General features: G+C 45.9%; 1 protein-coding gene across 3 annotated transcripts in view; it reads right to left on the bottom strand.

The window, feature by feature from the left end:
- Positions 1-18,819: 18,819 nt before the first annotated feature.
- Positions 18,820-23,273, bottom strand: part of HSPA4 (heat shock protein family A (Hsp70) member 4) — a 71,016-nt gene continuing 66,562 nt past the window's right edge. For all 3 annotated transcript variants that reach the window (XM_025433105.3, XM_049116070.1, XM_025433106.3), the window contains exons 17-19: positions 22,414-22,533; positions 21,218-21,379; positions 18,820-21,002 (exon numbers count right to left, since the gene is read on the bottom strand). In XM_025433105.3, coding sequence (XP_025288890.1) covers positions 20,799-21,002; positions 21,218-21,379; positions 22,414-22,533 — 486 coding nt within the window. In that variant the 3' untranslated portion in view covers positions 18,820-20,798. The remainder of the gene's footprint in view (positions 21,003-21,217; positions 21,380-22,413; positions 22,534-23,273) is intronic.

Genomic DNA, 23,273 nt, shown 5'->3' with positions numbered 1-23,273 from the left:
GATCATTATTAAACTGCTGAGCAAAGATATAAACCAGGAGAATACTGGACATCAATCAGACAAATGAGGCTGTGGCCCCATTAGTAATGGGGAGACTCGGACATGGGTTAGCAGCATCTGAGTCTCACAGGTACTTGGTTCTAAGCGAGCAGGGGATGGGCAAGGGTAAAAGCCTGAGCTTCACACAACCCCACCCAGAGCCAGCGCCAACACTGCCACTGGGCTTGAGCTCAGGAGGGTAGAAACACAATCTGGTCCATAGCAGGTGCCACATAAATGCTATAGGGTGGAGGATGTGCTACTAAAGGCCATTTTCATGGTTGCACTCTCTGAAAAACACACCCCAGCAGGGCCAGGGACAAAGAGGATCAAGCCCCCAGAAGAGCAAGCCTATCTTCTGGGGAAGTGGAGTAAATGTTGGGAGATAGAGTTCGTCTGTTTGGGAGTTTGGGCTGACCCCAAACAGAACAGCTCTGGCCAAGCAGGCCTTTCACCTGTGCATCCTGACACCCCTCCTGCCCAGAGAAGGGAAGCCAGGGATGTTACAAAGAGGGAATGCTCACAAGGGGTCAATGACTATAGAGTGTCCTTTCCCAGATGAAGAGGAGAGATGGTTCTCTGCTCCCAAATCTGTGTGGGAGCTTTGGGGGTGCCCCTGATGAGGAGCAGAGGTGTCTCCAGGAAGGAGACTCCAGCTCACTCCCCCAGACTTTTCCTGAACTGTGGTATCACAGGACCTGGGGTACCAGCCTAAAAGTACAGTTGGAGGCACTCAGTTCTGAAAGGACACAGAATCCCTATATCCATTTTACACACAAGACTAATGTTCTCAGAGGGTATGTCAACCATCCGAGATGAGGCTGCCGGGTAGGCTCAGCAACTTGTCTCACCTTCTGCTTAGGGAGCAGGTGCCAACATCTGCCAACATTCCCCCACATGGACTGTACACACCCTGAGGGCACTTCCCAGAGGGAATCTGCACATGAGACCACCCCCCAAAGTCCTCTCCCTCCTTGCCCAAGAGCCCCCCTCCCCTGCAGGACCTGAGCACCAGAGGGTCAAGAGCAAAGCAGGGTGACCAGATGACTGCTCGTGGACAAACCTGGCTTCTGCCCACTGTCTTCATTCTATTTCCACCACTCGTGCCTAACACAGCTGCTGCAACACAGCTGATGCTAAGCTTGAGCTGGCAAGGAAAGATGCCCTTTTATTTTACTTTATCAACTACTTCACTGAGGGAAGGCAAAAAACGGAAACAGAATGGGTAAGTTAAAATAACTTAAATAGAGGTACCTGGGTGGCTCATCTGCCCTTGGCTCGGGTTATATACATACACACACACACAGTGGAATATTACTCAGCCATCCAAACAGATGAATACCCACCATTTACTTTGAGTTTCACTCATACGTGGAATATAAGAAATATAAAAAAAAATCTTAAAAAAACTTGAATAATTTTTACCTAGGAATGTCAATGTGAACAAAGTTCAGGCCCTGGAACGGCTCTCTCTCACCTGAAGGCACAGCTCTGCCATCCACTGTGATGGTCTTGGTACCACTGGTTTATTCAACAAACATTTACTGACCACCCATGACACCCTGGATGTGTCACCAACACTGGAATACAGGCATGATCAGGTGAGACAGGATCCCTGCCCTTGTGGAGTTTAGAGTCTAAGGGCTTAGGACACCATTGAATAAGAAAAGTACAGACTGGAATGTAAAAAAAGAAAAAGAGAGAGCGCAAGTGTTTGATTCAAAGTACACAAAAAACCCTGAGGATGTCCTGAGCCAAGGAAAGGGGATACTCAGATTGATTCTGCTGAAAGGTGGGCAGGGGTGGGACCTCAGACACTGAATCTCCATTATCACATCCACAAGCAGGGTCTTGGCACACGGAAGGGCCTTTGGGGAGATGTCATAAGAGAAAACCTTACTGCTGATGGGAAACAAAGTTTTCATGCATTCCCCAGAGGGTGCCACACATCTGGAGGGTCATGGGCAACGAACCCGCCCCAGGGTAAGGGATGTGAAGTCAGAGACTCAGCCTCCAGGGAGGACATCTCTGAATCCAGTTGACAATATGGCCCAAGGTCCCTACCAGACTGGCCTCTCCAGCCACCCATGTCCCACTTCAGGCGCACACACACACACACACACACACACACACACACACACACACACAAAGTGCTTTCCCTTCCAGACCTATCACAGTTCTATTCCCTAAGAGCGAAATTTAGAGTTAGGATGAGAAAGATAGATATAGGCTTATCACCGAGAAATAAGTGGCAAAGTTTTGGCCTCAGCTTGTCCTCACTGCCAGGAGTTTTCTTCTCACTTGCCCTGCCACGTACACTGTGGCACTGGACCCGGAGGATGTAAGGGTAGAAGAGCAGGGCTCAGAAAAAAACTTGTTCCCTGGGGTGTGCATGATTATATTAATAACCATAAAATTTCCATTCACTGAGCCAGACATTTACACTCAATCTGCACAATAATCCTAGCAGGTAGGCCATGGTTCTTTTTTTTTTTTTTAAAGATTTTATTTATTCATAGAGACAGAGAGAGAGAGGCAGAGACACAGGCAGAGGAGAAGCAGGCTCCATACAGGAAGTCTGACGTGGGACTTGATCCGAGGTCTCCAGGATCATACCCCAGGCTTCAGGCAGTGTTAAACCGCTGCGCCACTGGGGCTGCCCCTTTTTTTTTTTTTTTTTTTTTTTAGGCCATGGTTCTTATGCCTATTCTGTGGACAAGAGAGGAGTCCCAGAGAGGGTAAGTAACACTTCCAAAGTCACACAGGTGATAGAGTCAGGATTTTAACCCACCCCCATCTGACTGCACAGACTGTATCATTTACACTTCACCAAAAGGATCTTTTTACAGTAGAAAGCTGGGCTGGGTCTATCTCACACTGAATGCCAACATGCCTTGCTTAACCTGATGCATAAGAATAGCTAACATGTACTGAGGGCTTGCTGGGTGCCAGGTGCAGTGCTAAGCCCTCAACACACACCACCCTGTTTCAACTTCAAAGGGAGATTCTTTAGTTACCCTGATTTCACAAATTGGGAAGCTGAGTTCAGAGAAGCGAATTACAGGCTCCAAGGGCTGGGTCACAGAGGAACTGGCCTTTGGACTCAGGGTTGGCTGAGCTGCATGACCAGTCATGTGTTTGTTGCTGGAAGCTGGTATGCTCTGGGGCAGACGGGAGTCAGGGATTCCTCACCAACCCCACAGGAAGACCAGATTGGAATTTTCAGTGAAGGGGAGGAAAGCAGAGCCTATCTCTGGACCATACTAAAAGCAGCTAACTTGGGGGGAGGCGCTCCCTAAAGGAACTGCTCTAATTTCAGCTCTTCCAGGTAAGTCAGTCAGATGATCTGTGTCGAGCAAGGCCAATGGACCCAACAGAGAGGCCCCAAACCAGGGAGTTCCTCTTCCCCAGACCTCATCAAAACCTGGAGCACAGGCTGCAGACCCACTGGGTCCCCATTATCCCTGTGCCCTGAGAATGCCCCACCACAGAAACAGAGAGGAAGCTCAGCTGGAGCCTCACCCATGAAAAAAAAGGACATCAAAGACCTCATGGGTCCTCTTCACCAAACCAGAAGCCACAGCAGGTCTTGCTCAGCGTCTTTGCTCCTACAGCCATTGAGGCAGGGCATGTAGAGGCAAGGACTGGGGTGCAACATGACAGCTATGTGGTGAGCTGTGCAGTAGAGGGACACTGCCCACCCTGCCAGCCAGCCCCGAGGGCAGGGTGCCATCAGCAACTCCCCCTCTCCTGTACAGGACCACACCACCTGCCACAGGGAAGAAAGCCATGCGGAACCATGGCCGAAGCAGCTCTCTCTTCCCAACACTGCCACAGCCCTCGAGTGCCCTGTCGTCAGCCAGCTGGTCCCCAGAGGTTTGGTCCCGCTCTCTCCCTGCCCACCCCTGCTAGTAACAGACGACTGTGGGACCTCTCTGAGGGTGCAGTATGGTGCCAGGCCCTCACATGAATTCCAGTTAATCCTCCTACTCGCCCCAGCAGATAGGATTAATTATTATCATCTCAACAGAACAGATGAAGAACCTGAGGCACAGAAAACTTCAGGGCCTTGCTCATAGTCACTCACAGTTCATGCTAGTGTAGCCAGGAATGAGCCAGGCCCATCCAGCTCCAAAGCCTTCCACATTTTCCCTCAGCCTCTGGCTGCACCAACATCTCTGCACCCCATCTCCAGAACACCAGAGCCCAGGGTCCATGAGGCAGCAGGAAGCCCCCAGTGCCTCCTTCTCAGGGAGCTGTAGCTCCCAGCAGTTCTCCTCTACCTCCTGTCCCCAGGGCCTCCTTGCAGAGCATCCTTGGACTCTCTACACTGTGGCTGCCCAGGCAGCACTGCCAGGCCAAAGCTCAGAAACTTCAAGCCCCCTGGCTGCAGCATGGCAGTGTCAGCCTCCCCAAATGTTGTTTACTAATAAATCCCTGAGAATTTATAATAAAGTTGATGGGGCCTAACTGATGGGACCAGGACAAAAGGGAGCCAATTACCCGACACTCTCTGTTAGGATCTTAAAACAGATGTTTGCATGCGTAAAATTATGGCTCGTGGTTGGGAATCACAGATACAATTCCAACCTTCCTTTTATTGCCACTCATAAATGTTCGATGCAGGGAGATCCACACTAGAAATTCAGTTGTTGCCATTTTGTCCCATGTTTGTGAAGCCAAGGCTCCATTTGGAGTTGGCGTCCTAGTAATAACTCTGCAGCTCCAAGAAAAACATGCAGAAGAGAACTGGTACCAAGTAGCAGAGGACACACCACCCAGGGCTCACCACTCACCACCTCTGTCCTGGAGCACAGGTGAAAGGGGTCGCCAGCCCCTGCCCTCTGGAGCTTATACTTTTGTTGACTCAAACCCAGACTAGCAGATTGGGCTCCTCCCAGACTTCCAGAACCCAAATCAGCCTGACTCTTGGCACACTGAACACTGGCCAAGGAGAAAGATTGGGCTATTGCACATTTGGGTGTCATTTTGGGGTTAAAGCTGGTTCTCTGGCATCTTGCTGGGCCACCCACAGCACAGGTGCCAGGAAGCCAGCCGTGCGACCAGCTCTGCTCGCAGGCCTCCTCACACAACTGCCTGCTCTCTTTGTTCCTTTGTGGACCTATGTGTGCTATTAGTGGCAGTGGGAGGTACAGAGGTAGGAGAGATGCACAAAACGAAGTCTGGGAAGGTGGAACTCCTCCGCTCAGACTTCTCAACAACCAAATACCTCACCCTCTTTGTTTAAACCCAGAAGCCCTTCTCAACATACCAACCCCTGGGCCTGCTCACAAAACCCCAGAAAACTTCAGCCAGCCCTGCCCCATCTCTGAGCAGGTGTGCCCTGGAAGTCCCTGAGAAACCCACAATAAAAAGGGGCCTCTTATTGGTTGAGTAGTGATCCCCTCAAGAAAGGTATGTGCAGGGGCACCTGCATGGTGCAGTCGGTTGAGAGTCCAACTCTTGGTTTTGGCTCAGGTCCTGATCTCAGGGTTGTGAGATCGAGCCCTGCCTGCATTGGGCTCCATGATCAGTACAGAGTCTGCTTGAGATTCTCTCTGCCCCTCCCACTTGTGCACACACTATCCCTCTCTCTAAAATAAATAAAATAAATAAATCTTAAAAAAAAAAAAAAGGTATGTTCAAGTCCTAACACCCAATACCTCAGAATGAGACCTTATTGGCCAAAAGGGCCTTTACAGTGTTCACAAAGGTAAAATGAGATCATTAGAATAGGCCCTAATCCAATATAAATGATGTCCTTATAAAACAGGGAAATTTGGGGACACCAGGGTGGCTCAGTGGTTGGGCATCTGCCATTGGCTCCGGTCATGGTCCCAGGACCCTGGGATGAGTCTCACATCAGACTCCCTGCAAGGAACCTGCTTCTCCCTCTGCCTGTGTCTCTGTCTCTGTCTGTCTCTCATGAATAAATAAATAAAATCTTTTAAAAAGGTACGGGGCGGGGGGGCATTTGGACACAGAGACGGACGCACACAAAGGGAAGGTGATGTGAAGAAACAGGGAGCAACCCATCCACAAGTTCAGTTAATACCTATGGCTCCCAGAAGCCAGGAGAGGGCCACTCTCCCTCACAGCCCTCAGAAGGAACCAACCCTATACCAATGCCTTGACGTCAGATGGCAGGTCTCCAGAACTGTCCAGTGATAAATTCAGTGGTTTCAGTCCCCTGCTGTGCGGTACCTCCTTACAGCAGCTCCAGAAACCAGATCCACCCACTGCCCTGGGACGCCAAGTTTGACAATAGCAAAGCTGGAAACGGGCCACTCATCATTCTTAGGGGGCACAGCTTTGTCCTCGGTCTATCCAGTGCCCAGGGCAGAGGCCAGCCACCCTAATCTAAGCCTTTTCCAGGCCCCAGGCAGGGCACCAGCAAGAGTAGTACCATGTTTTTGGTGAAGTTGGGAACTGGGCTTTTACCACAAATAGGGCTGAAAAGAAAAGAACATTTAATCACCGCCAAATTGGTCTGAGATTAAGAAGGAAAAGCCCCAAAACAGCATAAAGGGTGCATCACCAGAGTCTCCACGAAAGCATATTTTTTTTTAATTTATTTTTTATTGGCGTTCAATTTACTAACATACAGAATAACCCCCAGTGCCCGTCACCCATTCACTCCCACCCCCCGCCCTCCTCCCCTTCCACCACCCCTAGTTCGTTTCCCAGAGTTAGCAGTCTTTACGTTCTGTCTCCCTTTCTGATATTTCCCACACATTTCTTCTCCCTTCCCTTATATTCCCTTTCACTATTATTTATATTCCCCAAATGAATGAGAACATATAATGTTTGTCCTTCTCCGACTGGCTTACTTCACTCAGCATAATACCCTCCAGTTCCATCCACGTTGAAGCAAATGGTGGGTATTTGTCATTTCTAATAGCTGAGTAATATTCCATTGTATACATAAACCACATCTTCTTTATCCATTCATCTTTCGATCGACACCGAGGCTCCTTCCACAGTTTGGCTATCGTGGCCATTGCTGCTATAAACATCAGGGAGCAGGTGTCCCAGCGTTTCATTGCATCTGTATCTTTGGGGTAAATCCCCAGCAGTGCAATTGCTGGGTCGTAGGGCAGGTCTATTTTTAACTGTTTGAGGAACCTCCACACAGTTTTCCAGAGTGGCTGCACCAGTTCACATTCCCACCAACAGTGCAAGAGGGTTCCCTTTTCTCCGCATCCTCTCCAACATTTGTTGTTTCCTGCCTTGTTAATTTGCCCCATTCTCACTGGTGTGAGGTGGTATCTCATTGTGGTTTTGATTTGTATTTCCCTGATGGCAAGTGATGCAGAGCATTTTCTCATGTGCTTGTTGGCCATGTCTATGTCTTCCTCGGTGAGATTTCTCTTCATGTCTTTTGCCCATTTCATGATTGGATTGTTTGTTTCTTTGGTGTTGAGTTTGATAAGTTCTTTATAGATCTTGGAAACTAGCCCTTTATCTGATACGTCATTTGCAAATATCTTCTCCCATTCTGTAGGTTGTCTTTGAGTTTTGTTGACTGTATCCTTTGCTGTGCAAAAGCTTCTTATCTTGATGAAGTCCCAATAGTTCATTTTTGCTTTTGTTTCTTTTGCCTTCGTGGATGTATCTTGCAAGAAGTTACTATGGCCGAGTTCAAAAAGGGTGTTGCCTGTGTTCTTCTCTAGGATTTTGATGGAATCTTGTCTCACATTTAGATCTTTCATCCATTTTGAGTTTATCTTTGTGTATGGTGAAAGAGAGTGATCTAGTTTCATTCTTCTGCATGTGGATGTCCAATTTTCCCAGCACCATTTATTGAAGAGACTGTCTTTCTTCCAATGGATAGTCTTTCTTCCTTTATCGAATATTAGTTGCCCATAAAGTTCAGGGTCCACTTCTGGATTCTCTATTCTGTTCCACTGATCTATGTGTCTGTTTTTGTGCCAGTACCACACTGTCTTGATGACCACAGCTTTGTAGTACAACCTGAAATCTGGCATTGTGATGCCCCCAGATATGGTTTTCTTTTTTAAAATTCCCCTGGCTATTCGGGGTCTTTTCTGATTCCACACAAATCTTAAAATAATTTGTTCTAACTCTCTGAAGAAAGTCCATGGTATTTTGATAGGGATTGCATTAAACGTGTAAATTGCCCTGGGTAACATTGACATTTTCACAATATTAATTCTGCCAATCCATGAGCATGGAATATTTTTCCATCTCTTTGTGTCTTCCTCAATTTCTTTCAGAAGTATTCTATAGTTTTGAGGGTATAGATCCTTTACATCTTTGGTGAGGTTTATTCCTAGGTATCTTATGCTTTTGGGTGCAATTGTAAATGGGATTGACTCCTTAATTTCTCTTTCTTCAGTCTCATTGTTAGTGTATAGAAATGCCACTGACTTCTGGGCATTGATTTTGTATCCTGCCACGCTACCGAATTGCTGTATGAGTTCTAGCAATCTTGGGGTGGAGACTTTTGGGTTTTCTATGTAGAGTATCATGTCATCGGCAAAGAGGGAGAGTTTGACTTCTTCTTTGCCAATTTGAATGCCTTTAATGTCTTTTTGTTGTCTGATTGCTGAGGCTAGGACTTCCAGTATTATGTTGAACAGCAGTGTGAGAGTGGACATCCCTGTCTTGTTCCTGATCTTAGGGGAAAGGCTCCCAGTGCTTCCCCATTGAGAATGATATTTGCTGTGGGCTTTTCATAGATGGCTTTTAAGATGTCGAGGAATGTTCCCTCTATCCCTACACTCTGAAGAGTTTTGATCAGGAATGGATGCTGTATTTTGTCAAATGCTTTCTCTGCATCCAATGAGAGGATCATATGGTTCTTGGTTTTTCTCTTGCTGATATGATGAATCACATTGATTGTTTTACGGGTGTTGAACAAGCCTTGTGTCCCAGGGATAAATCCTACTTGGTCATGGTGAATAATTTTCTTAATGTACTGTTGGATCCTATTGGCCAGTATCTTGTTGAGAATTTTTGCATCCATGTTCATCAGGGATATTGGTCTGTAATTCTCCTTTTTGGTGGGGTCTTTGTCTGGTTTTGGAATTAAGGTGATGCTGGCCTCATAGAACGAATTTGGAAGTACTCCATCTCTTTCTATCTTTCCAAACAGCTTTAGGAGAATAGGTATGGTTTCTTCTTTAAACGTTTGATAGAATTCCCCTGGGAAGCCATCTGGCCCTGGACTCTTGTGTCTTGGGAGGTTTTTGATGACTGCTTCAATTTCCTCCCTGGTTATTGGCCTGTTCAGGTTTTCTATTTCTTCCTGTTCCAGTTTTGGTAGTTTGTGGCTTTCCAGGAATGCGTCCATTTCTTCTAGATTGCCTAATTTATTGGCGTATAGCTGTTCATAATATGTTTTTAAAATTGTTTGTATTTCCTTGGTGTTGGTAGTGATCTCTCCTTTCTCATTCATGATTTTATTAATTTGAGTCTTCTCTCTCTTCTTTTTAATAAGGCTGGCTAATGGTTTATCTATCTTATTAATTCTTTCAAAGAACCAACTCCTGGTTCTGTTGATCTGTTCCACAGTTCTTCTGGTCTCGATTTCGTTGAGTTCTGCTCGAATCTTTATTAACTCCCTTCTTCTCTTGGGTGTAGGATCTATTTGCTGTTTTTTCTCTAGCTCCTTTATGTGTAAGGTTAGCTTCTGTATTTGAGTTCTTTCCAGTTTTTGAATGGATGCTTGTATTGCGATGTATTTCCCCCTTAGGACTGTTTTTGCAGCATCCCAAAGATTTTGAACGGTTGTATCTTCATTCTCATTAGTTTCCATGAATCTTTTTAATTCTTCCTTAATTTCCTGGTTGACCCTTTTATCTTTTAGCAGGATGGTCCTTAACCTCCACGTGTTTGAGGTCCTTCCAAACTTCTTGTTGTGATTTAGTTCTAATTTCAAGGCATTATGGTCTGAGAATATGCAGGGGACAATCCCAATCTTTTGGTATCTGTTCAGACCCGATTTGTGACCCAATATGTGGTCTATTCTGGAGAAAGTTCCATGTGCGCTTGAGAAGAATGTGTATTCAGTTGAGTTTGGATGTAAAGTTCTGTAGATATCTGTGAAATCCATCTGGTCCAGTGTATCGTTTAAAGCTCTCGTTTCTTTGGAGATGTTGTGCTTAGAAGACCTATCGAGCATAGAAAGAGCTAGATTGAAGTCACCAAGTATAAGTGTATTATTATCTAAGTATTTCTTCACTTTGGTTAATAATTGATTGATATATTTGGCAGCTCCCACATTCGGGGCATATATATTGAGGATTGTTAAGTCCTCTTGTTGAATAGATCCTTTAAGTATGATATAGTGTCCCTCTTCATCTCTCACTACAGTCTTTGGGGTAAATTTTAGTTTATCTGATCCACGAAAGCATATTAAAATACTGCCTGCCTGTTCCCCGAGAGCACGGTGTGAGAAGTCAGGACATCCGTCTGCATTTCCACCAGGAGGAGAAAGCTGCCACTAACAGCAAACAGAGGGCCAAGCACAGGAGGCACAAACCGGTGGCTGAAGAAGCCCTTCCATGCATGCTCGCCCTAAGAACGGCACCCGTGCGATCTCTGGCACCACCACTCTCGACTGCTTCCTGGGCAATCCAGAACAGGTATATTCCTCTCTCCCACCAGCTTAAGAGAAAAAGATGAGGTCACTCATTTCTCAGCAAGCTAAGCAATAAGCTTGGTCCCTGCAATTGTGAGTGGGGACCAACATTTCCACAGAAACCCCTTTTATAGCTGGATGCTAGATATTAGGGCACCGGGCTGAACAAGGACAATATGGGGCCAACGTGTCTCCAAGTACTGAGCCCCACACAGCTCCACGGTCATGCCAAATCACCTGCATCCTGACAAAAGTCGCTCCTGCAAACCACCCCCTGACCCCATCCTATCCCACTACTCTCGAATCCCCCCGTCCTAAGGGCCAGGGGTTGGAGGAGATACGGGCTGTGGAGAAAAGACACTCCCCAAGCGGATTGCTCCACTTGTGGCTCACAGGGTTCCCACTCTGAATATGTGCCAATCTTTTTTCTTTTTTTAAGATTTTACCTTTTTAAAGTAATCTCTACATAAAACATAGGACTCAAACTCACAACCCTGAGGTCAAGACTCTGACGCTTTACCAACGGAGCCAGCCAGGTGCCCTGCCATACTTCATACAAGTTTTTCCTAAAAGCAGATTCCCTCTGATTCTACTCAACACTGGTGACTCCCCACTTAAACACAGAAACCTGGACATAATCTCTGCCCACCGCCCTCATAGCCCACCCCCTTCCCAGGATTCCTGTCTCCCCTGGCGGCAGGCCTCTGCTCAGGACCCACAGACAGTCCAGCCCAGTCACCACAGCTCCACCCCAGCCTCTCTGCCACCAGCCTGCCCGCCTCACCCCTCCACACAAACGGCAGGATCTCTCTACAACGAAAATCAGACCCAGCCATGTCTCAGCTTAAAATTTTACCAGGGTTTATCAACACCCCCTTGGGAGAAAAGCAAAAGCCCTTTTGTTCCCTCTATGAAAGACACAAGGTGTCCATCGAAAGATGAATGGATAGAGAAGCTGTGGTCTATGTATACAATGGAATATTCCTCAGCCATTAGAAACAAGAATACCTACCATTTGCCTCAACATGGATAGAACTGGAGGGTATTATGCTGAGTGAAGTCAGTCAGTCGGAGGAGGACAAACATTGTATGTTCTCATTCATTTGGGGAATATAAATAATAGTGAAAGGGAATAGAAGGGAAGGGAGAAGAAGTATGTGGGAAATATCAGAAAGGGAGACAGAACATGAAGACTCCTAACTCTGGGAAACGAACTAGGGGTGGTGGAAGGGGAGGAGGGCGGGGGCGTGGGGGTGAATGAGTGACGGGCACTGAGGGGGGCACTTGACGGGATGAGCACTGGGTGTTATTCTGTTTGTTGGCAAATTGAACACCAATAAAAAATAAATTTATTATTAAAAAAAAAGACAAGGGTTTGGAACCCCAGAAATTATCTCCCCTATTTATCTGCTGTGTCCTGTAGGGGGGTGCCAGCCGTCCTTACAGGCCTTGAGCCCAGGCTTGAATTCTCACAGAGGTGGGGGGGTGGCCAAGGGTGAGCCACCTACTGCACTACCTGGCCCTTGTTGCACCCGTTCAAGTGTGCTACACTCAGGCAGCAGCAAGCCCCAACAAAGGTGAACCAAGGCCCTGCAGATTTGGGGACCAGCCACCTCCACAAACACACGCCTAGTAGAGGGGGCTAGGTGAGGATGCATCCCTCCATCCTCCTGTATCACTAAGCTGGAGTCCAGCATGGTTTATGAATTCTCTCAGGGGTCCCCGTGGCCTTTCCTATAATGTGACCTTGCTCACCACAACCCTATCTCCGATGCTGTTTATCATATTCAAATTCAAAGGGCTCCAAACCCCTCTATAAAATTAAGGGTGCATGGAGTGCCTGGGTGGCTCAGTCAGTTAAGCATCTGACTCTGGACCTCCACTCAGGCCTTGATCTCAAGGTCCTAAGTTCAAGCCCCTAGCCTTCAAGCCCCAGCATGGAACCTACTTAAAAAAATAAAATAGGGGCACCTGTGTGGCTCAGGTGGTTAAGCATCCAACTTTTGATTTCAGCTCAGGTCAGAATCTCAGGATTGTGAGATCCAGTCCTGCATCAGGCTCTACCCAGGGCATAGAACCTGCTTAATGTTCCTTTCTTTTCTTTTCTTTCTTTTCTTTTCTTTTTTTTTCTTTTCTTTCTTTCCTCTTTTCTCTCTCTTTCCTTTTCTTTCTTTCTTCCTTTCTTCTTTCTTTTCTTTCTCTTTCTTTTTCTTTCTTTCTCTTTCTCTCTCTCTTTCAAAAACAAAATGAAGGGGGCACCTCGGTGGCTCAGTGGTTGAGCATCTGCCTCCGGCTCAGGGTGTGATCCTGGAGTCCTAGGATCGAGTCCCATATCAGGCTCCCTGCATGGAGCCTGCTTCTCCCTCTGCCTGTGTCTCTGCCTCTCTGTGTGTGTCTCTCATGAATAAATAAAATCTTACAAAAAAAAAAAAAAATGAAGGCTGCAAAGGGGGTCGGGGAGCATTTTATGTGACTGCCCACTGGCCCTTGGCCCTTACCTCTGAGGATTCCCTGAGCGTTCCATCCTAAGCTGTGTGTCAATCCTTGCATACCTTTGGGCAAACTGACCCTCTCTCTCTTTACTGCTTATGCAAGCAGCACCCACTCATCCTTTGCTTCTTAGTTTCTGGCCCACCCCCTGAGACCGCGCCACCACTCAGTCCAACCCAGCGTCCATTGTGAATTATCTGCTTATTTGCAGGCCCTGCTAGACTGAGAGCTACATAGAGACAGCCATGGGCTCTGCTGATGTTTGCATGCCCAGGCCAGGACAGAGGTCCCACAGCGGCCTAGAGAGCACGATGGGGGAAAGAAGCCAACAAATGAAGTTCTGACACACACGCCCACCCCTGCTGAAGTCCTGCGAGCACCGAGTCCCCTCAGCTGATTGCCAGGGCTCCCAGGTAAAACCCGCCAGTGGCCACTACCGGCCATTCCTGAGACGTGGGCACAATCATAGCATGATGCCAGATTGTCAGGAGCCATTTATTTTGTAAACTCAAATTAACAGGAAGCAATTTCATTAACAGATAGTGCTGCTTGATGAGTTCATTCCAATTCAGGGCTTATTTTTTAAATGTCCTTAAAAGCTGTGCAGAGCAAGTTAAAGAGCTGAGCCTGAGAGAATGGAAATTGCGTGACACCACGTCTCACCTGGGAGACTTTTCCACAAACTGTGAGGACACCCTCCAAGTCACGGCCCCCTTCCGGTTTGAAAACAGGGTGGACGGGGGTGTGCCTACTTGAAGCTGGGTGTTGGAGCCAGAAGACCCAGCTAGAGAAGGGAACTCAACTCAGCAACTGCTCCTCCACCTTGGAGAAGCTGTCAGCCCAGCCAGGACAGAGACGCGTGCCAGGAAAGGAATCACAGCCTATGCACTCCACGAGCCAAGGCCCTGGGGTGCACCAAGGAGACGAGCCAAAGACCAGTCCCCCAGAGGAGGGAGGTGCCGCACGTGATAGAAAGTCAGGGCAGATCATTTAGCCCAGATCACCCCCATGGCCAGTGTCCACCGGGTGTAATAGTTAAAGAGACACAAAGTCCTGCCATCTGGAGTAGTTTCAGAGTAATTTCAAATCTGACTTAGCATTTAAGGAACGCTGCGTTTTTCTCTCTGCAACTATACCTGATTTCCCCTCCTGCCCACACAGCTTCTCCCCCGGCCGTTTATTATGTCAATCAACAGCTACATTTATTTCCCCTTTATGCATCACCCAAGTTCCCCTGCCTCAGAACAAAGCAGCAGCGTCACCTAGGAACTGTTTGGAATGCAAATCAACGGAGTCAAAAGCTAACCTGTGGGCCACCTGGGTGACTCAGCAGTTGAGCATCTGCTGTCAGCCCAGGGCATGATCCTGGAGACCTGGATCGAGTCCCACGTCGGGCTCCCTGCATGGAGCCTGGTTCTCTCTCTGCCTGTGTCTCTCTGCCTCTCTCTCTCTCTGTGTCTCTCAAGAATAAATAAATAAAATCTTGTTTAAAAAAGCAAGTTACATGCCTGGTGTTCACAGTACTTTTATCCATCTTGTTTGTTGTGAAAGGCTTCCACGTCTGTCTTCTCTGTGATGGACAGGACTGGCGTGATCTCAATTTTACAGATGAAGAAACTGAGGCTCCTAGAGTTTTAGTCTTTTGGAGACTGCAGTGCAAGATGAGCATCACCTGGGAGCCTGCTAGGAGTCCCACCCCCGCCTACCGACCGAATCACAGTAAGCCCCAGCCAGAGCCCCAGCTGAGTGGGTCATTCCGGCCAGCCCCATTCTCTTGGAACTAGTAAGACCACCCCGGGGCGGGGTAAGAACCTAGGGCCTTACTAGCACATACTTATAAAGGAGCCCCTGTTTTCCAGCTGGGGGGCCTCTACTGAGCCAAAACGATTCTGCTTTTCGCTTTCCTGGAGGAGAGGAGAGGGTCAGCTGTATTCTCCAAAGTCTGGGACCACTTCCGGGCTGAGGGCTTCAAGGAGTGGGACCCAAGGCAGAGGAAGAGCGATGCCGCCCTCCTGTGGCAGCCTCCAGGCAGCGGCTCATCCAAGGCCGCGGCCCAGCCAGCGGCAGGGGGCGGTGGATGATCACCCAGCCGGTGGCCCTCCAAACGGTGCGCTATTCTTAGCAACTCATTTTGGGGGGGGGGGGGGGTGGGCAGAAGCCCCATATTCTAGTGGAACAAAGTTCCTAAGATTAACGTTCATTGTGACAGCTGGAGATGGGACTCCCAGCCCTGCTATCCACCTGTTCTGTGAGCTTCACCTGCATGGACGTGTGTAGGCCCCCTCCTCGTCCACAAAGCGGAGGCTTGGGCTAAGGGGATGCCACTTGAAGTAGGGTTCTATTGCTTTGGGGTTGTCACTCGTTGAAAATAATGCCACTGTGTACTCGAGCATTCCCAGAGCCCCTCCTGCGTGCGTGCTTCGGGCTGGCTGGGGGGCCGTTCTGCGCAGGGCACAGCCCGCCCCTCAGCTGTGGGAAGCAGAGCAGCCGAGGACAGGAGTGGGAGCTGCTGCGGGCTCCCACACAGCTCTCCCGGCCGCTCGGCCGTCTCCCTGAGTCCCAGCAGTCTCCCTCAAACGCTTCTCTGGGATTTCTATCTTGGAAGCTGAGCCACTGAGCCGGTTTTCCAAGTGTTGCCAGTTTTCTCTTCCCTGGGCATTAGCCACGTCGGAACTGAATAGACCAGTATACTTGAAGGTTTTAAGCGCAACAATAACTTGTAACAGTAACTTGTGGTAAGAAAAGTTATTTTAAGTGTTCTCTCCCTCTCCACGGATACAGGGCTCCAAATCTAACAGTATACCTGGCCTTCAAAGGATATAAAATCCAGACACAACCAGGGAAAAGGCCCAAACACAACTCTGCATATTCTTATTTTTTTCTGCTTGTTGTACTTGATTCTGGGAAATCCCACTGAGGAGTTAAAAGTGTGTAACCCTCCCATTCTCCCTCTGTCCTGGGAGCAGGTGCCAAAGGTGGAGTGACAGGGTCAGGATTAGCTTGGCACTTACTTGCCTGTGGCTGTTGGACAAACGTAGAAAGCAGTCTTCACCTTTCCCAGTCATCTGAGGGCTTCCTTTCCCTGATCCCTCAGTAATTTACTTTATCTTCTCCTCTCCTGAAGTGTTCCTACCACAGCATGACCTGATTTCCATTTTGTCTCCTAGCCTGAAGAAGTCACCTCATTCATTTCTCCACCTGTGACAGCTACTCCGAATAGCAGTATCCAACTCACAGAAGTCAGGGGCACTGAAGGTCATTTCCAGACTGTTCCAGCCAGAAGCAAGGGAGAAGCCCCCAGGGAAGGAATGCACTGTCACCTCCAAAACAGCCATGGTCCCCAGGTAAGTGATGGGAAGAAGCTTCATTTGCACAGTAGACTCAGGATGCTGCCCAATCTCCTTTCTCCCCCAGCTGATCTGTCATCCCAACTAGCCACACTTTTTTTAAGGTTTTATTTATTTATTCATGAGAGAGGCAGAGACAGAGAAGCAGACTCCCCGCAGGGAGCCCAATGCGGGACTGGATCCCAGGACCCTCAGACCATGATCTGAGCCTAAGGCAGATGCTCAACTACTGAGCCACCCAGGTGCCCTGAGGCCACGCTTCTTGACCAAGTACTCTCCAACTGCAGCTTCACCACACACCCCTGGAGCCCAGCTGCCATTCTGAATGTGCCCACACAGCACCTAACCCAGCTGGCCACTGCCACCTCTCACTTGTCACCCTCTTGTCCCTAACCTGCCTCATACAGGGTTGCTCCTCTCTGGCAGCTTTTTTCCTCCATAGCTTCCACTTGTTCTTCCTGACATATCCCAACTCAAGCCTTCATTCCCTAAACCAGGAATGCACCCCAACCCCCAAAGCATCCTTCCACACCCAGTACAGCTTTGGGATCTCTCAACTCCATCTTACAAGACTTCCTAATCCTTCCCAGCCACACTCACACCAGCTTGTCCATGGATTCCTACAGTCTTGAAGTTCTGCTTCTTGATCACGTCTGCTACTCTAGGTTCAAAAGCTGGGAGCCATTCTTTCAAAGAATTTTTTCATTACAAAATTCCAAAATGCTTATAACAGAAATCTTAGAAAATATTAACAAGCTAACATGGACAAACAGCAATCACCCCCAAATCTATCTTAGAAGGAAACCACTTCATTCTGAAACACCCATCTCATTTTAGGTTTTATGCAAACATATTTCATGTTCCTTCCAAACATGAAAAACTGTGTGTATATTGTTCTACAACCTACGTTTCTCAAGTAAAAATACAATATTCTTTGTTAAAGCCATTTTTTAAAAAATGATTGAAATCCATCAGGTCCACAGAAGAGTATCAAGAGCGGGATCAACAAAACCTCGAGCCCCTGAAGCCGGCATTGCACGGCCATGTCATTATGCCACAGAGCTTAACTACATTCCCAGGTTCAAATAGCGGAGTTCTACTTAGAAATCTTTCCTGTTCCTTCAGTACCAGGACCTACTATTTCCCACTTCATTCGGCTCACTCCCTCAAACATGGATTTTTAATGTCCCACTATCTCTAACTTCCAGGCCCAACTCACTCTGCATACCTCATGTGCGCATCCTTAAACTCTGACACTGTCAGGCTAAAGAATCTATAGCCCCAAGATGTCCACACACCAGAATTCTTATCTCTCAACTACCCCGCTTCCAACAGCTCTACAAAAAAAAAAAAACACTTCAGATGGTTGGGGGAAAAAAAAAAAAAAGCCAAAGGCCACTGGTCTAATGACTCTTCATGAATCCTCACCAACCTCACTCACCTAGCTCTGAAGTTCTTCACGTCAAGCTGAAGCTGCCACATTGCAAAACCTTCACACCAGCCTGGGCTTCACCTCCAACACCTTCTTCCTCAATGACATGCAGGGCACTGGCTCCTCTCCTTGGTAAATAGGACTGTTACTCTCTTTCCACATAACCCAACACCCCTGTTGCCCTGGATGACTGCTAGCTGGTCCCAGGTTTCCCACTAAATTTACCACTTGCCTACTTCTTTCCCAAGGTCAGAAACTCAAAAAGAAAGCCAACCTTGCTACAGACACATTTGTTGAAGGTGGCTGACACAGGCCCTACTGGTAGGACCTGGCAGTTCAGCTCCTAGTAACACAAAGCACTGGGACTGTTAAGTGGCAGGACTCCAGGAAGTTAGGTCCCATACCCCTCCCCCATAAGGGCCCGAGACCCTATAGTTAGGTGTCTTCTGATGGCTTCATCCCCTTTTAACACCACCATCCCACATTCACACCAATACACATCTGTGTGTGCGCGCGCGCGCACGCACACACACACACTACACATACAATGGTGGCAAGTGTTACTAGTACACTCCAGGCCATAACATTCTTTAAAGAGGCAGGCCTCAATCCTGGCACTGGTTGGTCCTCAATGGGACCATAACCTACCTTCTGCTGCTGTAAAAACTCTCAAAGGGACAGACGATGCAAGACATGGATTCCTACGTACCAGGGAACTGGGCCAAGAAGATTCAACATGTGAGAATTTGAATACAGAAAAAGATCAACTTCTTGCCACCCAGTGCGCTACCTCAACTGTTCTTCAGACAAAAGCTTTCACTGAAAACAAACTCATACATACACACACACACACACACACACACACACACACACCTTTCGTTAGGAAATTAAGGAAACCATTCCTGTGAGTGTAAGACAGGTTTTTTATTAATTTTTCCTAAACTTGTCTGTTTATTTAATGTTTCTCTTAGTGTAAGAACGTGACCTGGAGCTTTAACAAACCAATGTGGATATTATAACCTGGATAAATGCTTGTCTGCAAACAAGTCATCAATTATCACACTCTCTGGCCTGACCTCCAAGTAAATCCAATTGGTCTTAAAGCCTGTCTAAACAGAGAGCAAGCAGACCACATCATGTTATTCTAATTTAAACTTCAATTTCACCCCCATCCCAACACCCATACCCTCCCCCACACAAAAAATTTTCTTAGAAGAAACGGCCATCACGGACTGAATCAGTTGCATAAGAATTGGCTTAATCCTGCAGCCAGCACGCCAAGTAGCTACTGGCCTCATTGCAGGCCAGCTGGAACTCAAAGCATGACAGGTACAGAATGGACAGACACTCTTAAGAACAGGGCCAAGTCCTGGTGCCACAAGGCTTCCATGTGTGCTCAGACATCGACATAAATACACTTCCACCTTCCTCCTCTAAGCAGTTTCTCTATAGCACTTCAGAACTTGGTAACACTAAAATTGTTTAGTGCAGAGATGGACAGAAACTTATCCTAAATAGGCAAAGTATCATCTTATTTCTAACATAGGCCAAAATTAACAGAGAGGCACTCTGTTACATAGATAACAATTATTACAAAGATCCAAAAGGTAACCAACAAAGCTTATAACAGTTTCTAAGGCAGGTACCAGCTATGGCCCCTAATATAGGCTTCCCTTGGAGTTTCCAATATGCTTCCCTCCTAACAACACTGCCATAAAGGGCCGTCTCAGGGAATGCTTTGGTGCACCTGACATGGGCCACACAGTAAGAATGCAGTGTTGCTCAAGTCAGACACCATGTTCTTTAACACTAATTTCAGACTCATCCAGTACAATCCAGTGTATCTTAGGCTTTTGTTTTTTTGTAGATTTTTTTTGTAAGATCTGTCAGCTGTTTGACACATAAATTGGCAGGTTCATGGCAGGTATTAACATACAAGTGATTGTGAATGAGCTAAAAAACTTTTAACTCTTGTCCTAGGACTTAAAGCTATACCTCAAATTTACACAGAACATCTCTCACCTGAATAAGCAGGCCAGGATACAAATCTTTACATCATAATTAAAAATCAATTCCTCAGCTCAATTTATCATGCCTATATCCAACAATACATCTATCCAATTCTAACTCTCCAAAGAGAAAATTATTTAGACTTGATATTTGGGGTATTTGTGAATGTACTTTCCAGAACATACTTTCTCAGGAAGAGCCTCCAGGTCCAAAATCCTCAGTTATCAACTTGCTACAGGTGAAGGGGTCTATTTTCCCAAGAGCAACACATGGCATTTTAAAGAGGAGCTCCTTTATTGGGAGGCAGGGAGAAGCAGGGGTGGGAGTCTAAGTGGAGTGGAAGTGCAGCGTGAAGGAGCTCAAAGCACACCTCTCATGTTCTGCTGTTAATCCATGCCATGCCCTCAGAAAGAGGAGGACCCCAGCCCCATTCCCACACCAGGTGGGGAGCCTTCATCGCAATCTCCACAACTGATTTTTGCAGCACAATTTCGAGAGTTCCTGCCACATAGGTCACAATGAAAAGTCTGCTTAACAGCTAGTCAGAGCCTTTGCTATAGCTCAGCTTTCCAAAACAAACTTATCCTTGTGTAAGCATGATTAAACATAAAAGGAGTGAAGCAGAAGCTCGGTAAGTAAGACTAACTGGGCTTCTAAATAGTACCATTATGAAAAAGATACAATGCACTTAATTTCTGTATCTAACTATTTAGAAGTCAAAATGCTCCATACATTACCTATATCCCCGCCCACGAAATCCCCTAAAAACTGACTAAGAAATCTCCAGTATTTGATTGCTCTAGTTGATATTTAGAACAAAGTTGACAACTTAAAGCTTTATAATAGTCTGTTTTAATATAAACAATTGTTGGAATCAATCAATGTCCATTTCAGGAAGCTTCTTGTCTGAATCCGAAGGCACAGCTGTATCTGTACCCTGCTCAGCAGCCTGGGGGCCTGGGCTGTCTCCTTGTCCGTCCACTGGTCCATTCTGCTCTGCGTTTTTTTGCTCCTCTTTTGGAGGTTCCACTTTGGGTTTGGGCTTTGAAATTATAGGGCCACAGACACTCATCAGCTCCTAGAATGGCAGAGGAGAGAAAATTGTGGGTTCTTAAAAATAACAATTTTACATGACATTTTCAACTAAACCCAAGTCCACCCACCTCCCAACTAGAAGCCAGAAACTAAGAGGCACTAATAAAGCTTCCTCCTAAGTGTTGCTTTAAGGACCATTAATAATAAATAACAAGGCTGACAAGAAAAGACTATTAAATATTCAAAGCCATAAATTACCTTAATTTTAGCTTCAATTTCTTTTGCCTTGACAACTGGATCCACAGTCAGACTCTGCTTGTTCTGCAGATTCAGTTTGTTATTCATCCACTCCATGGCCTCATTCGTGCTTTTTTCTACCTTCAGCATGTCAGCAGCATCCAAATGGTCATACTGGTCCTCCTGCAACCAGGAAACAACCAGGCAAGTGTCAGAGGATGATAGTCTCCCCAACCCAAATATTACCTAGTTCTTTGCCGTCTTTCAAAAAGGTAGTCTTTCCAAAAATGAAGCTCATTCAGCCTCACCATCCAAATGGACATTCAATTCCTTAAAAAAAATTCAATAAAGAAAAAGTAACGACAATTTTTAAACCCTCAGGAAATAGACTTAAGGGCCAAAAACTTACATAAGGGTAGCAATTAAAAGACTTCAATGGTATAAAAAGCACCAGACACACAATCTTATGTAGGTAATTTCACAAACACAACATTACAGGTCATGAGATGAGAGAGCAGAGGTTTAGGCATGCTACTTGGGAACCAAAACAATAATTAATACAATTTTTTAAAGATCTCTCAGAAGTAAATTTTTTTAAAGAATAAACAAGCCCAATTTTCTCACTGACAAGCCATCAAGAACCTGGAGTCGAGTGGAGCAGTTAGGAACCCACAATTTGTGGAGTCAGACCTCAGGCCACACCTCACTTCCTCATAGTAACTCTAGGTGCTACTTAAAGACAATGAGGCTAAAAAAAAGTTAGACGTTACCTGTAACTACTGACAAGACTACCTACACTTCATTAAGTATTCTGCGGATTTAATTAAATAATGCATTTATGGAATGTATATCACAATGCTCAAAAGTGTTCAGTAGTTTACTGTTCAGACAGTCTAACATCTACATAACAAACCAAACTATATGCCTAATGGTTCTCAGAAAGACCAAGATAGATGCGGTTAAGTCACTGATTAAGCACTTCACAGCACGACAAGGAAACTGAACAATACTGCTCACTTCCTGATTTCACCTATTAAAAAGAGTAGCAAATCCCAGGGTTCTTAGTAAGATTCTATAAAATGATACACATTACACTAACATCCAAAACAAAACAGTATAATTAAAAAATAATTCTAAAAAACCAAAAATTGCTATGTAAATGCCTCAAAACTTAACTCTACCAAAATAACAGTAGGGAAAGAAAAAAAAATAGATACCTTGTTTTTGAAAGAGCTGATTACTTTCATATACTGTTGGATTTGTTTCCCTAGTTCTTCAAATAATTTTGGTCTTTCTTCAGATTCCTGGAATCGCATCTTAATAGGTTGACCTAGATTCTTAACAGAAGAAAGAATGCTTAAACTATCAGAGTAGTATCATTTCTACTATTACTGAGATATACCATGGATTAAAGTACATTTTGCCTCGATGTGCTAGATGTAAAAAGTTCATCATCACTCCCCATCCCACTGAAATATATTCTAAGGCTAGATATGAAAATATACCTCTATACTATTCCTTATGGAGCCACTTCAACTTGTCACTGGAGTCAAAACACAGTAGGGAGACAACCCAAAAAGAGGTGCCTCCTGATAGAGATACACAAACCTAAATACGAAGCATACTACAAAAAAATTTTTTTAAGAACTAATCTGATGAAGCCTCTCGTTCTAACCATCAATGTATCCGATAATAAACAGCATAGAAATGAGTTAGATAATAATAAATAGCTCAGAAATGAACATCAGCAAATCCAGACTGGGTGAAAATCTGACCCAGAAAATCTGATCTAGTTTTTTATTTTTTTTTATTTATTTATTTATTTTTTATCTAGTTTTTAAAATAAATCAGTAAGGGAGCAGAAATGATAGAAGAACTTCACAGATTTAAGAGAGAAAGCAATAAAATGTACAGTCCTCATGAGGATTCTGAGTCATAAACTAAAAACTTATAAAACAATTGGAATTTGAAAACTGAATACATGGTGATATTAAACGTGATCTATTAAGGAGTTTTTTGAATGTGATAACAATACAGTTTAAGGTTACATTTTCTTTTAAATACATATTGAGGGACA

This window comes from Canis lupus, chromosome 11, assembly GCF_003254725.2.
Source record: "Canis lupus dingo isolate Sandy chromosome 11, ASM325472v2, whole genome shotgun sequence".
Classification (NCBI taxonomy): domain Eukaryota; kingdom Metazoa; phylum Chordata; class Mammalia; order Carnivora; family Canidae; genus Canis; species Canis lupus.
This window is presented reverse-complemented; position numbering and strand designations above follow the sequence as displayed.